General features: G+C 39.2%; 1 protein-coding gene across 3 annotated transcripts; it reads left to right on the forward strand.

Moving 5' to 3' along the window:
• On the forward strand, window positions 1-24,264 carry E2F5 (E2F transcription factor 5). Of its 3 annotated transcripts, none has more exons than XM_035011457.1 (8): window positions 1-541; window positions 15,540-15,649; window positions 16,821-16,982; window positions 18,481-18,524; window positions 19,988-20,052; window positions 20,593-20,860; window positions 22,758-22,802; window positions 23,977-24,264. In XM_035011457.1, exons 1-8 carry the CDS (start codon window positions 308-310, stop codon window positions 24,084-24,086), a joined length of 1,038 nt encoding a protein of 345 aa, XP_034867348.1. In that variant the 5' UTR covers window positions 1-307; the 3' UTR covers window positions 24,087-24,264. The 3 variants fall into 3 exon arrangements, with proteins under 3 accessions (XP_034867348.1, XP_034867347.1, XP_034867349.1); XM_035011456.1 differs by having other exon boundaries at window positions 3-541; window positions 22,755-22,802; XM_035011458.1 differs by having other exon boundaries at window positions 3-541; window positions 20,743-20,860; window positions 22,755-22,802.
• Window positions 24,265-24,604: the final 340 nt, after the last annotated feature.

Genomic DNA, 24,604 nt, shown 5'->3' on the forward strand with positions numbered 1-24,604 from the left:
CATTTAAACTCGGGTCCCCACCCCTCGCTGCCCCTTCTCTTCGCCTCCACTCCCCCTCCCCTCGGTCGTGGGCTTCATTCACGCTTCTCAGGGCTCGGGGAGGGGGCGGAGGCCGGCGCGCCTGGCCGCCCCGAGTCCCGTGGGCGCCGCGCGCGCACCTGTTGCTGCGGGGGCCCGCGACCCTTGGCTCTGCTCTCGGCCTGCGGCGGCTGGAGCGGCCGCTGCAGAGCCGGCCCGGCAGGTGGCGGCGGGCGGGGCAGACGAGCGGCCGGGCGCGGGGGCCGCAGCTCAGCGGCGTGGGGACGCGATGGCGGCGGCGGAGCCCGCGAGTTCGGGCCAGCAGGCGCCGCAGGGCCAGGGCCAGGGCCAGCGGCCGCAGCCGCAGCCTTCCCAGGCGCAGCCTCCGCAGCAGCCCCCGCCGCCTCAGCTCGGGGGCGGCGGGGGCGGTAGCAGCAGGCACGAGAAGAGCCTGGGGCTGCTCACCACCAAGTTCGTGTCGCTGCTGCAGGAGGCCAAGGACGGCGTCCTGGATCTCAAAGCGGTGAGCGCGGGAGGCGGGGATGGGGGCGGACTTCGTTGCCCGCGGCCTCCGAAGAAGCCCACCCCCTTGAAGAGTGGGTCGGGCGGCGTGGTGTGGACGCGCCCCGCGGGGACCGGGCGACCCCGAAGCTAGGGCCGTGTGGCCGGGGCCCAGGCCCAGGACTCCGGGATGGGGGAGGGACGAGGGACCAGGATGGCCCCGACCGGCCGCACAGCCAATAGGGCCCGGCGCCGCGCTGGGCTCTCGACAAAGAGCCTAGGACCTGGAGCGCGCCCGCGTGGCTTCTGGCGCAGGAACCCGAGGGCGACCGAGGGTCCTTGCTGCTCCGCGTCCACCTGTGGCAGAGGCACAGGGGGTACCCGGGCACTTTGCCTGGAGACACCTGGGGCTCGATCTTGCTGTTGGGAATTGATGGTTTTAATAGGCTATTCTAGAGGAGACCGTGTTCCCGTTGTTCGAAACAAAACAAAAAACCCGATTTTGCCACCTCTTCCGGATGAAAGAGGAAAAAAAGCGAACTTTCCACACTCATTCCCCGTTGAAATAATAATAGTAATAAAAAAAAAAAAAAACCCGCTTCCCTGCACAATTCTTTTCATCGTCCTGATGATTGGGAGGGGCATATTTGATTTTTTATTTAATTTGGTATCTGATACGGATTTATAAAGGTGACCTTTGCCGTCACACAGAAAGGGGATGTTTTAGAACTTTGACTCAAGGTGGTGGAAGCGCTCAGTAAACTCCTGTTTCATGAGAACGTGTGCTTCGTCTTTTACTACAGTTTTTCAAACAACAATATGCAATCAAAAGCTGTTCGGTTAAACAGAATGACTTAACCGTTCCAGGCAGGATTTGGAAGGATTCCACAGCGCCGAGGAACAGGAGAATGTGATTACTTGAATTAAAATTCAACCAGTGCACCAAGTTTAAGTAGGAACCAAAGCTTTAGAAACAAATAAAAATTACTAACGAGTCATTAATCACCGCAGACCCCCTCCTAGGCATTTCCCCGATATCCGAAATCTCATTTTATACTGTTGATTGGTCCCAGCACCCAGGGGAGTGCCAGTGGGACCACCTTACTTGGCTTTGAAAGTGTGACCTAGAGCATTAAGGTTATGCCTAGAGCAAAGGAAACGGCGTCTGAGCCGGAGAGCATTCTGTAGTATTCCCTGAAGGTAGAGACGAGGACTCCGGGGGACTTGAAGCTTTCTACTAGAGGCCCTCCTCTGAGTGTAGCCCAGGGGGTGATGTTTGTCTTTGAATGCCCTTTCCTTACCATGCGCACGGTAGGTGTTCATTAAGTGATTGTTGAATTATCTGAATTCAAATAAGGCATGATGTGTGCATTTTGCATGTTGGCAAGTAGTTTCTACTGTCTATCCTTTTATTCCTGGAATTTCCCCCCAGCTCTGGAAATTCCTTGTTCTTTCTACAGCCTTTCCTCCCTTGCTTCCTCCCTGAAAGTGCTTTATAGTGTATATATAGTATTTAGATTGTCAAGAACTAAAAATGGATTCCGTTTAAAGAATTTCAAAGGAAGTCATGAAGTCATCAGAGAAAGCCAGAGATGTTACAAAACATGGCTTGCAAACTGCTATTCAAAATCTAGACATTGAGTTGTATCCTGAATTTATTGTGTAAATGTACTGTGGTTTCAGTTAAAGGGAGTCGGGGAAGTTTGGGGTTTTCCAGATAGAGCTGAACTCAGGGTTTAACTTTGAGGGCTTCTTTCTCAACTCAGCTGGGAATATGATGGAACTTCGCCTTACTTGCCTTTAAATTCTTTGGCTTCCTCTTGTTTCATCTAAAGCCATATAAGTGTTCTCCGGAAGTCACAGAGAAAGTAAGTAGGTAGTGGAATTTAATTTATTGTAACAGCATTGTTTCATTCATCCTGGAACTTTCCTAAAAGTTTCCAAGATTTCTGCAGTAACATTATGGCTCTTTGTATTAATGATTTTTTACTCCTAAAGACCACTTTGAGTATCATTTTTTTCTCATATACACGAAAAATATACATACTTATTTACATCTATTTTTCATTTATTTACATATATGTGTAAAATCTTATTCATATAAAAATCTTACAGTGAAATCTTTCCAATGTTTCTTATTGTGAACCATGACATCTACTACTGAAAAATAAGAACAGGATGCTGTATCTTGGTGATGCATTTCTTCTTCATAATATACCCAACTGAGGATGTAGCTTAATAAAGCAAATAAATTCTAATAAAGCTGTTTGAGTATACTTTAACAATTAGAGATTAGAAACACCTTGAAGGTGGTTTGTGAAACCTATAGATCTCTCTCCCACTCCCACATACTATATGGTCTTATTTACAAAAGTGGGGTGCAGTACTTATCTTTTTATTCCAGTGAGATGACACATTATCCCTTGCTCCTCTCAAGCTATCTGGCTTGCCATTTTATGCTGCTAATAACTAGCACTTATTGAGTTTGTTCCAGACTTTTTACATATATTAACTAATTTTATTGTCTTAACAACTTGGAAATTTGGGCCTAACATCCCTATTTCACAGATGAGAAAATTGATATGTTAAGTAACTTGCCCAGTGTCACACAGTAGAAAGTGACAGACTAAGATTTGAAAGAAGACCATTTTTCTATTGTTTATGCTATACTGTCTTTTAGTATTCCTTAAAAAAACCACAAACTTCTCTCATTTAAGTTTTTCAACTATGTAAGAACATAGAATGTTTCTTCTATAGAAAAACACATGATTATTTTTATCCCTCTGCCCATGACAGAAGAAAGAGGTATTGAGCTCCTACTTTATTTTTTTAAGATTTTATTTATTTATTTTTGAGAGAGAGAGAGAGAAAGAGAGAGCATGCACACGCACGCAGCAGGGGAAGGGGCAGAGGGAGAGAATCCCAAGCAGACTCCATGCTAAGCATGCAGCCCGACCTGGGGTTTGATCTCACAACCCTGAGATCATGACCTGAGCTGAAATCAAGAGTCAGAAGCCCAACGTACTGAGCCACCCAGGTGCCCTGAGCTCCTCCTTTAAAAATGAGGGTATTGATGGTGAATTCCACATTATTTCACAAATTAAACTAGGGTTCTACTTTTCCAGAAGTAAGAATTTAAAGCGCTGTTAAGATAGTCATGACTACCTATATATCGTTTTGGAAATTCCTATTAAATATAATTTCTAACTGAGTTTCTATATTTTGTCATTTTGGTGTCACCTTGAATTTCAAAGCATGATTAAGATTGTATTAAAATTGTTTATGTTACTAATTGCCTGCATAATACCTAGGTTAAAATGATAAAGTATTTATGATGTTCCTTATCTCACAGGTCCCTGACTCATACCAATTTATGATTAGCTAATTAATATATGCCCTGGAAGAAATAAATAATTAATCTAAGGCCTTAGTTTGTGACATAAAGCAAAGATTTGGTGTCACAGGATAAAGATAAGATTAGCCTAAGGAAAGATATATGAGTAGGACAGCCAGAACTTTGGGGCATACTTAACAATTCTTAGGACAGTTTCACTTTTTTGAGTGTATACCCCAAAGATTTAGAAACAGTGTCTTAAATAGATAATTGTATACCCCATATTCTTAGCATTATTCACAGTAGCCAAAAGATAGAAGCAATACAAGTGTCTATCAACAGATGAATAAATAAACAAAATGTGATATGTACATACAATGGAAGATTATTCAGCCTCAAAAAGGAAGGAAATTCTCACACATGCTACAACATGGATGAACCCTGAAGACATTATGCTAGTTACAAAAAGATAAATACTATATGATTCCACTTATATGAAGTAACTAAGAGTAGTTACGTTCATAGAGACAAAATAGAAGAGTGATTCCAGGGGCTAGGGGGAAGGGAAGAATGGGAAGTTGTTTAATGGTTCAGCATGTTATGGGCTGAACTGTGTCCTCTCAAAATCCATATGTTGAAGCCCTAATCCTCCGTACCTCAGAATGTGACTATATTTGGAGATAGTGCCTTTAAAGAGATGATGAAGTTAAAATGAAGTCATTGGGATAGGCACTAATCCATTCAGAGTGGTGTCCTTAGAAGAAGGGAAATTTGGACACACAGACACCAGGATTCATACCCCCAGAGAAAAGCCCATGTGAGGACACAACGAAAGGGTGACCATCTGCCAGCCAAGGGGAGAGGCTTCTCAAGAAACCAAACTTGCCAAACCTTGCTCTTGGACTTCTAGCCTCCAAAACTGTAAGAAAATAAATTTCTGTTGTTTAAGCCACCCAGTCTGTGGTCTTTTGTTATGGCAGCCCCAGCAAAGTCATACTATGGATTTAGAATTTGCCAGAGGATAAGAGTTGTGGAGATGGGTTGCACGTCAGTGTGAATGTACTTAAAACTACCAAATTGTACACCTAAAAATGGTTAAGATGGTAAATTTTATGTCATGTGTAATTTACCAAAATTACACATATAAAGCAACAACACGAGATACTACGACATAGCTATCGGAATTGCAAAATAACACAAAACACTAGCAATACTGAATGCTGGCCAGAATGTGGAGCAACAGGAACTCTCATACGTTACTTGTGGGAATGTAGAATGGTGCAGCCACCTTGGAAGACTGGCAGTTTTTAGAAAACTGAACATATTCTTACCATATGATTCAGCAATCACACTACTTGGTATTTACCCAAATGAGTTGGAAACTTATGTCTACCTGCACATGAATGTGTATAGCAGCTTTATTTGTAATTGCCAAAACTTGGAAGCAACCAAGATGTCTTTTGGTAGGTGAATGGATAAATAAACTGGCACGTTCAGACAATGGAATACTATTTAGTGCTTTAAAAAAAAAAAAAGCTATCAAGCCATGAAAAGACGTGGAAGAACTTTAAACGTGTATTACTGAGAGGAGCTGATGTGAAAAGGCTACCTACCGTATAATTCTGAGTATATAGCATCCTGGAAAAGGCAAAACTATGGAGATAGTAAAAGATCAGTGGTTCAGAAGTGAGAGGGCAGAGCACAGAGAATTTTTAGTGAAACTATTGTGTATGACACTGTAATGGTGGACACATGTCATTACACATTTGTCAACACCCGTATATGGTACAACACCAAGAATGCACCCTAATATAAACTATGGACTTAGAGTGGTAATGACATGTCAGTGTGGGTTCGTCAGTTTTAACCAATGTGCCACTCCAGTGAGGGATACGGATAGCGGGGGCGGCTACGCACATGTGGGGGCAGGGGTGTATGGGAACTCTGCTTCCTGCTCGGGTTTGCTTTGAACCTAAAACTGCTCTAAAAAATAAAATTATTGAATATGCACATAGAAAGCTGACCTGGACACATCTATTCCGACGTCTAATTGTTAAACATCAATACCAGGTGCTTGGCTAAATGGAAAAAAATTCTCAGGAGACTAAAGCTCTACAACACTAATAAAAATTATTATTAATAATTGGTACTAAATGACTGGCGCTATGCCCAGTGCTTTACTTGTATGAACTCACTTAATCCTTAAAAGTATAAAAGAGAGATTGTCTCCATTTTGCTGATAGGAAAGTGACGTGTAAGGAGGTTGACGGTCAATATCCACAGTAGTTCAAGCCCCATATTGGGCATGGTGCTTCCTTAAAAAACAAACAAACAAACAAACAAAAACCAGAAAAGCTTTTGGGGTGCCTGGCTAGCTCTTTTGGTGGAGCATGTGACTCGACCTCAGGGTTGTGAGTTCCAGCCCCACATCCAGTGTAGAGTTTACTTTAAAAAAATATCCACAGTGAGTGACACGTAAGTTTAGGTAGCCTGCTGCCAGAAGTGATGCCTTGAGCCACCATGCTAAGCATATACATATGTTATTAAGTTTAAAGGTAACTCTTAATAGACCAGAAACACACTTTGAACTGCTATCTCATTTTAAGGGGGGAAAATAACAGCTTAAGTCCATGAAAAAGAACAAAAGGTAACATGAAAGCATAACACAAAATACATCAAATGAGTGATAATTGAAACCTGTTTCTATATTACACATGAATGTATTCAATTCTTTTTTCTTTTTAATAAAGTTGTGGTTTTTTTGTTTGTTTGTTTTTTTGAGAGAAAGAGTGCTAGTGAGTGGAGGGGAGGGGCAGAGAGAGAGAGGGAGAGAGAATCCCAAGCAGGCTCCATGCCCAGCACGGAGCCTGACATGGGGCTTGATGTCAAGACCCTGAGACCATGACCTGAAATCAGAGTTGGACACTTAACTGACTGATGTACCCTTTAATGAAGTGGTTTAGATGAAAAAGAATTCAGGTGTCTCTTTACAAGAAACTCGCCAACTTTAAAAGTCTCAAAAAGTTTGTTACACCAGGCAAAAAGAAAGAGAAAATAAATTAGGAATGAGAGTAATAATTTTCAGATAGTCTACTTTAATGGTATAAATGTGTTTTTGAGAATAATATCACAATCCAAGGATGAATTATAAAAGTCAAGCACTTGTTAGCTGACTAAAGGAATGAAATGTTTGAATAGGGTTGCCTGTTGATATGGATCATACATCTGTTTGGGTGTCTGAATTGTATTAGCTGTTTCTTTAATAAGAATATTTTTTATAAATACATTTTTTTTCTAGATTTTGCCAGTTAAAACTGAATTGTCCCTAATTATTCTCTCTTTATACATTAAACCTAATATGCTTGTGGAAGGGAGGATTTCATTCTGATTCATTTTTTAAACTTAAAGTATAATTATTGGAGTAACATACAAATAATAGAAAGCTCGGCAATAGATTAAAATAAAAATTACCCAGTATGCCATCACCCAAAGAGAACCACTGTTTTCAGTTTTCTATATTTCTTCAACTTGTTACACCTTTTTATAGCTGAGATCAAACTTTTATCTTTCTAAATTATAAACATAATTTGTGATGGCCTCACAAGTTACATCCATCACACTAATCAGAATTAACCTTTCTTACAGACAGGCATATAAGTTGTTTCTAGGCTTTTTCCCATCTCGTTCAACAAATAGGAGTTAACCATTGTGTGCCTCAGTCCCTTCCTTTAGTAGATTGCAGCTTACAGTTGTAGGGGAAAGTCAGGGAAATGGGCAGTTGCACACTTCTTATGCTGTAAGGTGGGTTTGGAAGCACCTACTGAATATTATTTCTTGTGTTTTTTGGAGATGATAGCCTCAAGCTATCTTTTTTTTTTTTTTTAAGATTTTATTTATTTGAGAAAGTGCATGTGCGCAAGCATGAGTGTGGGGAGGGGTGGGGGCAGAGGGAGAGGGAGAAGCAGGCTCCCTGCTGAGCGGGGAGCCCTACATGGGGCTCCGTCCCAGGACCCTGGGATCAAGACCCCACCCAAAGGCAGACGCTTAACCGACTGAGCCACGCAGGCACCCCGCCTCAAGGCTTTTCTTCGTTGGACTGCTGTCTTGTCCAGAGGCCTGAGCTGTGTCTGCTTTGTGAGTTGTTGTCCTTTCTATAGTTTCTCTCTTGTGCCCTGATTGCTCCAAGGTGCCTCCCTACTGTCCCAGATGGTACTTCCAGTTCTCCCGTGGACCTTGAAATTAAATAGCCCAACTGTTAGGAATCATATAAAAAGAGTAACGAAGGATCCAAATGGGGTGAATGTTTTGAGTAGTGAAATACACCTTTTTATATCTATTTTTGCTCTTTAGAAGCCTTTTTGTTCTACTTCATTGAGCTTGACTGCCTTCCAAAGTGTTAAATAGTGAGTTAGTGAGATAGGTAGGGGTGTTCTCTTTTGTTCCATGCTATACCTTCCAAGAGCAAACTTTTCTCATTACTTTAGGGGAGAAATTGGATCAATAATTGAAATTGGATCATATGGATCAATAACACAACTGCAATGCCTACCATGTGCCAGGCACTCTTCTAAGTGTTTCAGATATACTCATTTAATCCTCAAATAACAGCATCTTAACAGTCCTACAGATCAGGAAATTGAGGCGCAGAGAGGCTAAGTAACTTGCCCAGGGTCATAAAGTTAGTAAGTCAGGCCCATCCCAGAGCCTCTCACGTCTGTGTCTGCCACCAGCACAAACCCAAGTGGTAGAATAGCAGATGCACACTGAATTTTGCTCTTGTTTTAAAAAGTTAGTACTTACGAGGAGAGAATTTCCAAAGCCATTGAAGACTTGGACAGGCAATCTAGAGTTTGCAATTTACAGATTTCAGAGTTTCGGCAGGCTTTACCTATTAAACAGATACTTTATCAAATATCTTCTTTTTTCTTTTGAGTAATCTTTGGTGACTTGAGTAAAACAATAAAACACGTTTCTTTATAAAAGCTTATGCAGGGGGCGCCTGGGTGGCTCAGTTGGTTAAGCGACTGCCTCCGGCTCAGGTCGTGTTCCTGGAGTCCCTGGATCGAGTCCCGCATCGGGCTCCCTGCTTGGCGGGGAGTCTGCTTCTCCCTCTGACCCTCCCCCCTCTCATGTGCTTGCTCTCTCTCATTCTCTCTCTCTCAAATAAATAAATAAAATCTTTAAAAAAAAAAAAAAAAGCTTATGCAGGGTTTATTAAAAGGCTCAAGCTTCTAGTTATAAAATAAATAAGACAGGAATACGAAGTATAACTGGAATATAGTTAATAACATGTAACAACTTTGGTGACAGTAGCTAGGTTTAACATGGTGATCACAACATATGTAAATGTTGAATCACTAAGTTGTACACGTGAAACTAAAAAGTTATTGTATGTCAACTATACTGCGACAAGAACCAATTAAAAATAAAAATTAAAACAAATTTAAAGCTTATGCATTTCAAAAATATTGGTACATATATATCAATATCATGTTTAGGAATGACTGTTTGGGGTAGCAAAAGCATTGGAGATTTTTTAGGAGGAATTTCTTTGGGGCAGGATACTGAGTTGGAATTAAAATACTGTGTGCTTAGTGCTGCTTCTTCAGGGAGGCCTTTGTATCCATAAAGTTAGTTCTTTATTTTTGGTATTTAATTTCCTTATTGATTCAGTGTCCCCTGCAGACCCACTGAAAGCACATGGCAGCCTCTGCCAGCAGCTTTCCCTTCTGCCTCCACCTTAAGTAATCTCTTTTTTCCAACCTCTTATAATACTTTCTCTCTACAATATGGGACTGTTTCCATTCTTATACCTCATTCTCTAACACAAGGTGTTACCCACAACCTTAGATATGTATACAGTTCTTTTGTTACAAGTACCAGTGGTGCTTAAATTGCTTATTCAGTGCAATTTTTTTTTTAGTTTGGGAATTTTGACGACACACCGCGCTTATTTAAAATCTTGAAATTTTAGAGCCCGTTTGAAAATGTTTTGCCACAAACTTATTTCATGAATATATAATTAATGTCAAATTCCATTTGATTATCCATGAGCTTTATGAGTCTGTACCCAAACAATGAGGAGAATGGTGTGAGCATTAAATTAGGTAATATTCTTCAGAAGATCCTATTACACAGTTATCCTGTTACTGGCTTATAAATGGTTCTTAGCTGTGATTTGAAATCAGACATTCTGTGAGTTAATTATCTTCATCAGTATTTGAAATTAGCTAATAATCAGTTCAAACCTTATCATAAGATAGATAACAGAAAATACCACATGACACAGTCGAAAATGAGTTCACGGGCGCCTGGGTGGCTCAGTTGGTTAAGCGACTGCCTTCGGCTCAGGTCATGATCCTGGAGTCCTGGGATCGAGTCCCGCATCGGGCTCCCTGCTCAGCAGGGAGTCTGCTTCTCCCTCTGCCCTTCCCCCCTCTCATGCTCTCTCTCTCTCTCTCTCTCTCAAATAAATAAATCTTTAAAAAAAATAAAGAGGGCACCTGGGTGGCTCAGTTGGTTAGGCGACCGCCTTCGGCTCAGGTCATGATCCTGGAGTCCCCGGATCGAGTCCCGCATCGGGCTCCCTGCTCGGCGGGGAGTCTGCTTCTCCCTCTGCCCTTCCCCCCTCTCATGCTCTCTCTCTCTAATAAATAAATAAATAAATCTTAAAAAAAAAAAAAGAAAAGAAAATGAGTTCACTTGGTTTAAAAATTTTTTTTTAATATTTTATGGGCACTCTGGGGGCATCACTTGGGTTCTTTTCACCTTATTGTCAGCGTCCTATCTGTATGTGTGTGCATATATATATATAACTAACTGACTTTATATAGTGTTTCCCTGGCACGTTTTTTACTTTTAGATTCTGGCCCCACTGACTGTAGTATTAGTTTCCGAAGCATAGTAGCTGAAACATGGACTACACATGTATTGGCAGTTATGGTCCTGGAAGAGAGTAAAGTACCTGCTTTGCAGATGGAGAACCTGAAAGACGGGTTGTTTCCCATAGTTATTGTGTGTATGTTAGCGCATTTGAATGCAACATCATGCTCCATCAGAAGAACATTGTTGAACAAATGAGCTGCAGCTAATCTTAACTCAAATAAACCTACAACATAATCTCTCTCCCTCCCCCAGAGTTGACATTGGGTCTTAGTGGACTCATTTGTTAAAGTGAAGGGGTGGGGCCAGGAAATTCTTAAAGCCCTTTTTAGCACTAACATGTGATCTCTCTCAATTCTCCTGATTTATCTTACCCACCTCTAAAAAGCATCACAAGCTTTAATTTTGTTCCACATATAGATACCACTTTGTTTGCAATTGGTGACATAGTTTTAGAAAAGGATTTACTATTTGGAGGGGAGACGTATTTCTTTCAGAGGGTTGTTTATTTTCCCCCAAAACTGAGTTGGTTTGTACAAATAGATGCTTCCTTTGTGTTTTATAGGTCAAATCTATAATAGCAAATGTAACCTTTTAAAGTAAATTGGATGCATGCACATGTGCACTTATTCAATAGCCATGTGGCAACATGGGATGAGGATGTACCCATTTGCTCTCTGCCTGCCCCTTGACAGTACCCAGGCTGTTCTCCAGGGCTGGAGAAAAGTGCACACTGATGCTCATGGGTCTCAGTTTAAATTCACAATGACTAACTTCAAGAGGACTAATATTGCGTCCAGCATTCCTTCTACAGTATTTACTCCTACTCTCCTAGATGAATATTTCATCTTTCTTCTAAACCATTAACCATCCCCTCCCCTCTTCACTCCCCCTCCAACCAACCTCCACTTAGGAGAAAACAGAAAGCAACCAGAAGGAAATGTCTAAACTCTCCCCCTACCTGGTCTATTATCCTACCTACATCTGCACCAGAAACTCGGCTGGAATGCAGTTATTAATATGCCTTGTTATTATTATCTAAGGCTAATCCTCAGCTCATCTGATTCACATTCTTTCTTGCCTACCTGTAGCGGTCCTTTCTCTCTCCTGCATGGTTAATTATCCCTCTGCCTCCATTATTGGACGATTCTTATCAGCATAATTTATGTGTTGAATTAGCTCCCATCTTTAAAAGAAGAGAGAAAGGAAGGGGGAAAAAAAACTTCTTGAAGGGACCCCATAACCCCCTACAGCTACTGCCCCATTCTTCTGTTCCTCTCTGCAGCAGAATTCTTCAAAAGAGTTGTCTGCTGTAGCTTTCCTTCCACTCTTTGTTGGACTCTCTCCATTAAGGCTTTGATTCCATTACTCAGTCAAGACAGCTCTGACCAAGGTCACCAGTGACTTGCCAAAGTCAAATCCATGATCAGGTCTACTGCTCATCTGACTCACCCTGACAGCGGTACTTGACCTGGTCACTCTTTCTTACACTCTTCCCTTGGCTTCAAGATGCCACTCTTTCTATTTCTCTTACTTCAGTGTCAAGTTGCTCCTCACTTCCCAGATCTTAAACACTGAGTACCCTGGGGTCAGCCTTTAGACATCTTCTCTTTCTAATTTTACCTCCTTAGGTGAATCCATTTACTAACAACTACTGAAACGGTATCTCTAGCTTGGACTTCTCTGCTAACCCACACACTCATGTCCAGTGGTCTTCTGAACTTCTCCCTTTGGAGGTCAAATTATCCAAAGCCAAGTTCCTGATTTCTAATGCCTCAAACCTGTTCTTCTGCAGTCTTCCTCATCTCCAGTTGCTCATGTCAAAAACTGTGGAGTTACCCTTGACTCTGCTGTCTGGATCTACTGCTTGCTATCCCTTCAAAATATACCCCGTATCTCACCATTTCTCACAACATCCTCAGTTACCTGTTCATTCAAGCCACTAACCATCTCTCGAATGGATTATTGCCATTGTTTTTGCAGTAGCCTTTTTTTTTCTACCCAGAACACCCAGAGAGAACATTTTAAAGCAGGGCATTAAGTGACCATGTGCTTAAAGCCTTCCAATGGCTTTCCATTTCACGGGGAGTAAGAGCTGAAGTCTTGACAATGGCCTGCAAGACCCCAGTGATCTGGCCCTTGCTATCCGGGTGTTCCCATCTTTATCTCTGTCTCTCACTACCCCCCCCCCCCGCCTTGTCTCCCTCCTTTCCTCCCCACCCCTTTCTCTCACGTTCTCCCTCTCACTCACTGTTCTGGCCATACTGGCTTGCCCGTCTTTCCTTGAAGAGTAAGCATATTCCCACTTCAGAGCATTTGCACTTGCTGCTTCCTGTCAGTTATTCTTCAGGGTCACTTTCTCCATTCAATTCAAATGCTACCTTATTCGGGGAGCTTTAAAATGCTGTAAATATAGCCCCTACATGCATTCCTCCTAACAATTATTTGCATATTATTAACTCCTTTCCCCTCTTTGAGGGCAGGGACTTTGTTCCGTTACTACTCTATCCATAAGACACAGAACAAGCCTGGCACATCATAGTGGCTAAATGAATGATGATGATGGTGATTCATTGTACGATTCTATTGAATATGATGTCTTGAATTACTTCATAAAACTTTAAGAATTCACACAACTTTCTGAAACACTGCATAAAATGTGATAGGTCCGTATACACACAAACTCTAAATCATCCACGATCCGCGTAGCAGACAGTTGTGCTAAGATTATCTAGTTTAATCCCCACAATTCAGATATGTTATTATTGCATTTTACAAAAAAGGAAATGAGGCTTCATGAGTCTGAGACGAGCTGAAGATAGGAAGTGGTGGCGCTGTGACTGGATCCCTGTGTGCCGAACTCCAGAACCTACAGTCCAAAGAATGACGGGGCTGCTGAAATAAAAACCTCCTTGGAGATCCTTTTTAAGTGATAATGTTCTGTACTCGCTGGTCATTTATGTGTTTGTATACTTAAATAGAAAAGTATTTAAGACATAATGTTTAGTTTTGGAAATAAAGGCCTAAAATTTGTCATGTTAAAACAGTAATGAATTATAAACTAGATTATAAACTTTAAAAATTTTTGATCAAAAAGTGAGCTCTGATGGCTCTTCGCCTGATGACCTTGGATAGCTCTTGCAGTCTGGTTCATACAAACATGTCCTAATACCCTAACCGGTGAGCTGTTGCTATGGTTGTGAAGGCTTTTGTGTGTGAGTACATAGATACAGATACCGTAGAGCTGGCTTGAAGGGCTCTGGGTTACTTCTCAAGAAGACCTCTTCCGAGGGAAGTGAGAGGTGAATCCTCAACTTCGGATTTTTACAGTTAACTTTGCAGGAGATTATTGCTCTTTAGAAAAACAGCCTCAAACTCAAGCAACTTTATGAATGTTGATAAAACGGAAGGAAATTGCTAAGTACAAGGGAAGAGGAGATCAAGGAAACCATGCCTAGCCCTACTTTTAATTTTCTGGTTCTCTAGAAGAGATGGAACCAAAATAGTCAGAGTTGGGGACTCAGAACCTCGGTTTCTTGTTCTTCATTCTTCCTGCCACATCTTATTTATTCTCCTGGTCCACTGATTGAAGCATGAATCCCCTTCCTGAAGGCCTGAATGATTAATTAATTGGACAGTGGTAACTTGGTATTTTGGTAGCACGATAAATGGATTGATAGAATCGACATTAAATGCCTGTGAAGTTAGTCACACTTGCTCCTGTAGAAAGAAGGTCCAGATTGCAAATAATATGCTGTCCCGGATTGTGTGTGTGTGTGTCCTATGTTTTTAAAGAATCAAGAAAGTAGTGATGCCTTGGGAGAGCTGGTAACCAATTATATGAAACTAAATTCTGTTCATTAATTTGGATAATGTGCTGAATTTTGTAAGGACATAAATGTGTTTTTTCTTTACTACCATAACTCTTATCACATGACTCCACATTCAAGATAGGTTATTGTCTAATTCACCCCGAAAAAGAGCTGTAGGGTAACTTCTTTTTTAAGGTCTGTCTATTCCATTGGAGAACAAAGCTCATAAATATGAATGGGAGCCAATTAGAGAAACAGTATAGCTTTCCTGCATTTATTCGTAACATGGTAGCATGAAATATTTTTGTTGACCTTACTTTTGTTGAGTCAAACTACCAAGCTTTTGTATTATATTTGTTGGTACCACAACTTTGTGCTATAGATTTTGATTTCTTGTTGATTTTATACTTTGTGTTGGGATGGCATGATTCACTCCTCCATTTTCACTGTGAGTTTAAAACGTGTAGATAGTATATTTCGGTACTACAAGTGTTTGTATAATTTAGAAATCCCCCCAAGTCTCTAGACTTAATTATTAACAGGTTGCTGAGATATAATTTTTCAAAGTTTCAAAAAACAATTAAGGCTGTTTTTAGACAAGACTGTTTATGAAAAGAGAAATGAAATAGGAAGTGACATGGGTAGACAATTAGTACTCCTCCTCAGGATTAGTCCATAAGGTGACGTGAAGTATTCTTATTGTGTTCTTTTATTTCTGTGGGCTTTGTGTCATGACCCTTCATATATTTTTTCCCCCACTCTAACATCTGCTGGCTTTTAAATGGAATAATTTCTTTGGAATTTGCAATGTTTGAGAGATGCTTTGAACATACCCACCTATTGTTCCCAAGCAACTGACCAGGTCAAATTTGGGATTGGGCTGTCATGCTGTGAACTTAATAAGCAACCTTTTTTGGCTTTAAAATATGAATTGTCCTTTATTTCATTGTTCTTTGCCTCCCCTCTTCCCCCCCTCCCCTTTTTGAAAACAGGCTGCAGATACTTTGGCTGTGAGACAAAAAAGAAGAATTTATGATATCACCAATGTCTTGGAGGGAATTGACCTGATCGAAAAAAAGTCAAAAAATAGCATACAATGGAAGTAAGTTACAAACTAGTACCCTACTCTAAAACCTTTACTTTTCTTCCTAATGCTCTGTAAAATCTGACCTTTCTACTGTTTAGCTCTCCTAAATCCTCTCTCGGCCCTCTAGTCTCACCAGGCCCCTTGTCTTTCCCTGGACACCGCTCTGGGTCTCTGTATATGTCACTCCTGTGTTGGCGTGCTCCCTTACTCTGTCTACCGTTTGAGTTACACTCTGAAAATTCAAATCTTATTTTCTTCCTCAAGTTACTCATTTGGCACACACTGCATACTGCGTTGTATTATTAATCCCGCTCTGCCTAAGTGTTTAGCTGCCCAACTAATATAAACTCCTTAAGAACAGGAACTATGTCCTATATATAGAATATGTACCTTATATATAGTAGTTGATTGAAATGCATATTGTTGTTTGTTAACTTTTGTATGGTTGTATGTTTGAATGTAAAAAATACTTTCTGTTCTGCAAATTTGTCCCCTTTGGCCTTAGTTTTTTGTTTTGTTTTGTTTTAAAGCCAGAATCTCACCAAAATATTAAAAGGTTGTAATTTATTTTACTAGCATCTCAGCCTACGTCATGACACTTCCAGGTGTGACTGTTAGCTTTGACATCCTTTTGGTGCCAGTCACTAACTAGCCTGGCCTTTCAGATGACAAACCATTCTAGAATATCCTGAGAACTTATTTTAGACTTTATGAAAATTTTCATTTTCATTTTTTTTTAAAGATTTATTTATTTATTTATTTGAGAGACACAGCAAGAGAGGGAACATAAGCAGGGGGAGTGGGAGAGGGAGAAGCAGGTTTCCCACTGAGCGGGGAGCCCGATGCGGGGCTCAATCCCAGGACCCTGGGATCCTGACCTGAGCTGAAGGCAGACGCTTAACCAACTGAGCCACCCAGGCGCCCCGAAAATTTTCATTTTCTGTATGGCAAATGCATTGAGAATTTTTATAATTTGATTGTTCTTGCCAATAAATTTTCTAAGCAAATATATTCAGAGGTACAATGTTTAAATTTTCTAAGGATTGTAATGCTTGATTTTTAGAAGATTATAAGGATTTTTTGTCTTGAATAAGTTACTAATTCAGTCAGTTTTTATTATTATAAAAATTAAGTGATGTTAACCTGGGCTTGATACTGGAAATATTAATTCTCATATGTTTTTAAGAGGTGTAGGTGCTGGCTGTAATACTAAAGAAGTCATAGATAGATTAAGATATCTTAAAGCTGAAATTGAAGATCTAGAACTGAAGGAAAGAGAACTTGATCAGCAGAAGTTGTGGCTACAGCAAAGCATCAAAAATGTGATGGACGACTCCATTAATAATAGATATCCTTTTAAATAAGTGACACATATAGCCAGAGAATTTGTATTTATATATTTTCCAGTCTGAAGATCAGTTATTTTATTCTAGTGTTCTAAAAAGTTTTGTAAGTGAATATAATATTTTAATTTTACAATATCATTCTAACAATTTATACTAATATTTGAAAAGTTTTTACCTCTTAAACTACACAATACGTCTATTAACATTATTCCTGTGTTGCATTGAGAAAAAAAAATTCATCCACTTTCAGTCTACCATTGATAGGATGCAATATGCTAGCTAAAGTGTGCTTAGGGGGTCTCTGAATATTAGAAGTCATTGTTAAATGCATAGGTATATTTAAATAATTATGCTCAGTATTCTGAAGTGGCAAAAATTCAGTAACTCTCAAAGTTTTGAAAAATTAATTTTGGCTTGAAAATAAAATATCAGGGACCTGCAATCAATCCAGGATACTTTCTGCCTAATATTAACTCAAAGATAGTACCTACTCCAGGTTGGGGACCAAGGCTTATGTATTTATCATATTATGTGGGGGAAAAATATTAGGGGTATACTTCATGTGTTTCTTAAAAGCACTATTCTCTCAAATACCAGCGATTCTCTTGATTTGTAAACTTGCCTGTACTCTTATGGAATCTCTTAATGGCATTTATCTTCTACTACCTCTCATGAATTTTTGACTAATGTATACAATTAATTTTTTATGTTGTTTTGGTAATTTGTTGAATAAGTCCATGATCTCATTTGCTATTTCTACAGATCAAAGCTCAACAGTTTGATAACAATGGGGTTTTCAATCTGTCTTTTTTTTTTTTTTAAAGATTTTATTTATTTGACAGAGACACAGCGAGAGAGGGAACACAAGCAGGGGGAGTGAGAGAGGGAGAAGCAGGCTTCCCGCAGAGCAGGGAGCCCGATGCGGGGCTCGATGCGGGGCTCGAAGCGGGGCTCAATCCCAGGACCCTGGGATCATAACCTGAGTTGAAGGCAGATGCTTAACGACTGAGCCACCCAAGCACCCCTTCAAGCTGTGTCTTGTGGAGCCCCCAAATACAAAAACCACTGAACTAGTTGATCTTGGACTTTGCTGCACTGCTTTCCAAGATTCTGGCCATTTCCAGTTCCCTAAACCATGACCCAGGAAGATTCTCAATTTGGTCACTCTCCACTCCTACTGATAGCATCCTTTTCCCCACCGGTATCTTCGTCTCCAGAAGCCCTGTCTCCGTGAGCAATATGCACTGTTTTTCATCTCTCTCAAAGGTCCTCATATGTCACAGAAAATCAAAAGTGACTTCTTGGAGCAAAGGATGGGCACTCCTCTTATGGACCTTTGTCTTTGCCTTTCCAGCCTAAAGACTTTTTTTTTTTTATCTTATCATGTGTGGCAACACCTTCATGCATTTGGTCATTTTGTTTCGGCCTACAGATTTATTATCTTAATTTAAATGCCTAGACCTTGGTATACATGTTGTTCCTTAACTCTTATGACAGTACATTTTCCTATGTAACTCATGAAGACATCTGTAATTGCTTTAATGGTAAGTACTGTTAGTCAGTTTGTTCTAACATTCTTCCTCTGATCGATCAATTTAGTGTAGAGTGATTCAACATTCCCCAGGCACTCACCCGAAGTCATTATTTTCAGGAACTGTGGACATTTTGTGTCATTCTACAGTGCTCTGTAGTTATAGGTTGCTTTTGTTTCTGTTCTCATGACAGTAACTGCTTTTCAGTTTTCATTTCATTGACTGCATTGGTAGGTGTAAACTGTGTGGGAGGGGCAGCTAAGTCAGAGAAAGATTAAACAGCAGTCTCCAAGTCACAGAATTGTAGTGTCAGTGACCAAATTTGAACAAAACATGGTTCTCATTGGCACTGTTTATGAAACTGTATGAAGCAGGTGTGCTGGTCACAAATGAACTCAAAGAAAGCATGAGGGCAGAGTTAGGTGAATCCATTTTATAACCAGGACAATTATTCCTAACCCTATTCCATCCGCTGCCTCCATGTTTTCTCCTTGAAAGGAAAATACAGTGTATTAGTAACTATAGTGGGAGGCGGGCTGTGTTCCCATAATTATAACACAAGTAAAATGAAATTTTGCATACATATTTATATTTAGTTATGCAGGGCTTATTAAATGGACAGTCTTATGTATTATGCACATAAAAAAAAGATCTGCCAAGCATCTTGCCAAGTGAAATCTGACTTTCCAAGACTATATTGACAATATGTGTGGACTTACTGCTTTACTCTGCCACCATATGTCCTGAGCTTGCTTGCTTTTTTTTTTTTTTTTTTTTATTTATTTGAGAGAGAGAGCGAGAGAATGCCAGAGCATGAGCCAGGGGAGGGTCAGAGGGGGAGGGAGAAGCAGGCTCCCCACTGAGCAGGGAGCCCCATGCAGGGATTGATCCCAGCACTCTGGGATCATGACCTGAGCCAAAGGCAGATGCTTAACTGACTGAGCCACCCAGGCGCCCCTGTCCTGAGCTTTCTAAGAAAGTTTGGGGAAAGTATTTTTAATCTTCAACTCAACAGAGTCTGCTGTAGAGTTTAGCTTTAAAATTAAGTTCACTTAAGCTCAAGTTTTCACAGTATCATATCTAATCTCTAGGATCCCTAGTCACTTAAGTAATTTAAAAATCTCAAGTAAACAATGTTACTTGAGGCTAAAGGTTTCCAGAATTTCAGACTATACAAGACTGAATGAAAGCAAAATTAACTTGAGCTGAATTTGTTAATGAGAATAATAGAGCTAACACTAAGTATTTAGCCTCTTCTAAGATCTACTGTTACATGTATTACCTCAGCTAATCCTCAAAACAAGCCTATGCAGTATGTTATGTTTCTCCCATTTTGCAGAATTAGGAACCAAAGCCCAAGGTCACCTAACCTGGGATTCAAACCCAAGCATTCTGACTCCAGAGCCCATATTCTTGCCACTGTATTCCAAGATCAATATTATTTTCTAAAATTTAAAAATATTTTTTTTCACCAGGTGATACACTTTTGGCCATTCAAGCACCTTCTGGTACACAGCTGGAGGTACCTATTCCAGAAATGGTAGGATAACTTTTCTTAAAATGGATCCATTGTCTTAAGAGGGTCAAATGTTTTCTCTTTAGCTGAATAAGAGCTAATTGTGTGTAAACACTTTTAAATTACTGCTTTCAAGTTTTCTACCTGAAAGTATTGATATCTGAATTTGGATGACTTTAGTAAAATTATAGAAGTGACTGAATTATTTAATTTTGATTACAAGTTTTATTAAATTTGTTTTGAGCTAGAAAATATCAAGGAATGAGTAATGATATGCAGTCAATAATCTTTAAAAAATCAGTTAAAATCACTATATCTCTAACTGATATAACAATCCTGAGGAAAAAGTTCAACTTAAATATCAACAATAATAGATTGCTTTAAATTGGGCCTTTTTCAAAACATTTTCTAATTGAGTCAAAGACATTTATTGACTTTGCTACATAAATTCTATGCTATATAATAATTAGTCCCTAGTAGCTTTGCTTATCTTAATTTTTAATGTTCCAAGGTAGTTAGAAATGTTAATATTTATTCATTTGTTTATACCCAATAACTTTAAAGGGTCAGAATGGACAAAAGAAATACCAGATCAATCTAAAGAGTCATTCAGGACCTATCCACGTGCTGCTTATAAATAAAGAGTCCAATTCATCTAAGCCTGTGGTTTTTCCTGTCCCCCCACCTGATGACCTCACACAACCCTCCTCTCAGCCCTCCACTCCAGTAACTCCACAGAAATCCAACATAGCAACTCAGAATCTGCCTGAGCAACATGTCTCCGAAAGAAGCCAAAATCTTCAACAGACAACAGCCACAGACTTATCATCAGGTGGGTCTAGAGCCTTTGTTTTAAAAAGTCAGAAGGGAGAATATGAATATGAATACCATATTAAACAAGTTGGTGAGCTTTTTTGAATTTGTCAGCGTGACCAGCACTGGGATAGGTATTATGAGGAAAATTTAAAAACAGATCCTGCCTTTAATTGTATTATTACAGATTTGTTTCTTAGGTAACGTAGACATACAATCTGATTGTATATTCAGACACATACAATTGAATACAGTATAATGTGGTTAAGACTGTGTAGAATTATAAACAGTGACCAAGGAAAAGATAGTTAATGGGCCTAACTTTGCAGTTTTCCTTAGGATTCCATGTTTGGAATTAATCGAAATTTGTTCATTTTCCCCCATTTTTACTATTTACATATGTCAGGGTTTTTTTTTTTTTTAATCACAGGTTTGTAAGGCTCTTTTCTCTCTTAGTCACTCTAGGATAAATGATTGAAATGTGTTCTAATTACCTTTAAGAAAAGTCAAACTGGTGTACAATATAGTGACGTTTGCCTCCTTTCTTCATATTCCTTATCACTATACTTTTTATTTGCAAAGCTTAGTTTTAAAGAGCTGAAAAAAGGTCTCAACTCCAATTTTGGAAATCTTGCCTTCCTAAATTGTTTAATCTGAAATGAAAATAACTAAAACTCTAAAAACTGGGCATCAGGAATAGGGTCCACATCTAAATTATAAAAATTTCCTTGGGCACTCAATTTTTTTTCCGTGGTTACATGGCTAGGTATTTAGCAACTACTTACTGATTCAAATAAAAGGCCCATGGCAGATATTCTGTCAATGGTTGCTGAATGAATGACTTAGACTTAAGTCATGCCAGTCTAGATGTAATATTGCAGATCATTAAAAACTACATTGTATACAATCCCATGTTTATTTTTACCTTTGGCATGTGTCTCATTGGAATGTGGTGTGAGCCTTACTACTCTGGGAGTTCACAGCTTTTTGTCCTCCTATCCTCCCTCTGTAACTATTTCTGTACTTTCAGGGATAGAATGGGGGTGCACAGTGGAAAGTGTACTCCTTAAAAAGCTTATGATCTAATTATAACCTAATGGGGAATGTATAAAGACAGGCAAGTTTTATGTAGTTTAACTTAAGACACAATTAGTACATTGGTCTCCACAAAGCATTAAAAAATTTCTGTATATAGTTTTATATTTGGAAATAGTAGAGAGAATAATCTGGGGTCGGATTAGAGAGAAGCTTGAATATCAGACTGAGTTGGGACTTCAGCTCATAAGCCAATGAGGATTTGTGAGCAGGGAAGTAGCATACTTAGAACTGTAAACTGGTAAGCACAGAAGTAACACGATTAGGGAAGATGCTTTTGGGAAGCAGAAGGTTAAGAGGCAATGGAGACTGAAGATCTGATGTCTGCAGTTATACAACTAGGAGAGAACATTAAAGCTAAAATGGGTGATAATAGGATTGGAAAGAGAAAGATTTGAGAAATATTGTTTAGGCAAAATAAAGTAACTTTGATATGTGAGATCTGGAGAGAAATTTAACAACAGGTGGAATGGAAAGTGATGTTGAAGTTTTAAGGTTGGGTGACTGGGAGAATTATGGTACCACTGACTTTGTAAACAGAGGAGTAAGTTTTGGGAGAACGATGATGAGTCTTTTGATCTACATCTTGAGTTTGGAAGTTTAAAAGTAATGCCAAGCACAGAGTAGGTGCTTGTGAAAATCGCATCTTTCCATAAAGTTCAATTACTTTAACACTGTGTTGTTAATCAAGCTGCTGTTTAAATTAGCTGTTGCATATATACTGTTTAAATATAAACTGCATTTAAATATAATTGCTTTCTACTATTAAAATATATAAATAAAAATGTAACAAAACTTTATCACATTTCTGTTTCCAGCAGGATCTATTAGTGGAGATATCATTGATGAGTTAATGTCTTCTGATGGTAAGTAGTTTAAAATTTTACTACTTTATATATCAATAATGCTTTTCTAGAATTTATAAATGGCATGAGTTAAATGTGGAACCTATATTTTTTAACTGCTTAACATACTATGACGATTCATGAAAAATTTCCCACTTAACAGTAAATCATAGGCATCCTTCAGAATTTTTATTTTCCTGCATTTCGAGAAAAAAGAGCCCAGAAGGGGATACTTATTACCATCACTGAATAAATTTCTACAGTTAGCACACTGGCCCTTTCACATCTGAAGAATTTGGCCAGGAAGAGTAAAATAATATGTAGGTAATCTCAAAACCCAGTTTTGTAAATACCCCTAACTAAGGCCAATTTCAAGATACTAATGTGAAGTACGTGAACTATTACTAACATTAGCCAAGTCGCCATCTGTTCTGAAATAATTTTTAAAACTCTTAAAAATACAAAAAAAAATTGTAATTACTTTAATAGTAACTCTTTTGGCTTCACCTTTCTGTAAGTTCTTGGATTCAATCCTGGTTCCTAACAAATATAGCCAAACCTAGGAAGTTGCAACTGTTAAATAAGCAAATGGTACAGTAACCATTTGAGATTAAACATTTCTGTAGAAACAGAACATCAGCAAATTTATTAAGTCGAGTTCCTACTTGTTTTCAAAGTAGTAACTTATTTAGCAGATCAGAGGACATTCTTTGACCAATTTTTAAAAAAAAATATTTATTTATTTGAGAGAGAGAGAGAGAACGAGCATGAGTGGGGGGAGGGGCAAAGGGAGAGGGAGAAGCAGACTCCCTGGTGAACAGGGAGCCCGATGAAGGGCCTGATCCCAGGACCCTAGGATCATGACCTGGGCCGAAGGCAGATGCTTAACCGACTGAGCCACCCAGGCATCCTGACCAATATTTCTGAAGCACATATATTAGTGTGACAAGTTCAACCAATAAAAATTTTAGCCTCTTTTTCTCATGCTATACCTATGCATACATTATCTTTAAATGAGAATCTTTCAAAATATACACCAGATACAAGTCAAATTAATTTATTACTTTTTCTATTATATACTGTAAAATATTCTTACATGTAATTTAATTTGGATAGATGTATTTGAGAGTATTTTGTTAAACATTTTAACTGTATGTAAAAACCGTGTTTAACACTGAATTTGTTTTGCTTGCAGTGTTTCCTCTCTTACGGCTTTCTCCTACCCCGGCAGATGACTACAACTTTAATTTAGATGATAATGAAGGAGTTTGTGATCTGTTTGATGTCCAGATACTAAATTATTAGATTCCATGGAAACTTGGGACTGTTATCTACCTCTAACTGTAACATTTTAGACTTCTTAACAACCTAAGTATTTAAAATAATGAATGTAACATCTTTTTAGTTCACTGATTCTGAAGTGTTCTCTAATACTTTCTTTTTAACTTCACAAAACTTCAACCATAAAAACAAAGGGCTCTTTTCAACCACAAAAACAAAGGCCTTTTTCAGGGGAAAATGTGATTTAATACCTACAAATCCCCTCTACCCTCAAGTAATTATATTCTGGGATTTCAGCTTTTCTTCCAATTCTGAATCCTTCTGTTTTTTTCCTCTTATGAGAGGAAAGTTAAAGTAGACTTACGGCCATCTAAAACAAAAAAAAGTTGGCCAACGGCTCATCACTTGTTTGTCTTGTATTTTTTTTACTGCCACGAAACTGTCCGTATTTCTGCGTGTCCTCCAATCCAAACACGCATTCACTGCCACTTATAAAGTGAAGGATGTAAAGTAGGATATATTAACTGTTTCAGTGAACAGAT

Source organism: Mirounga leonina, unplaced genomic scaffold (assembly GCF_011800145.1).
Source record: "Mirounga leonina isolate KUSES-001 unplaced genomic scaffold, KU_Mleo_1.0 Mir_165, whole genome shotgun sequence".
Taxonomy (NCBI): Eukaryota; Metazoa; Chordata; class Mammalia; order Carnivora; family Phocidae; genus Mirounga; species Mirounga leonina.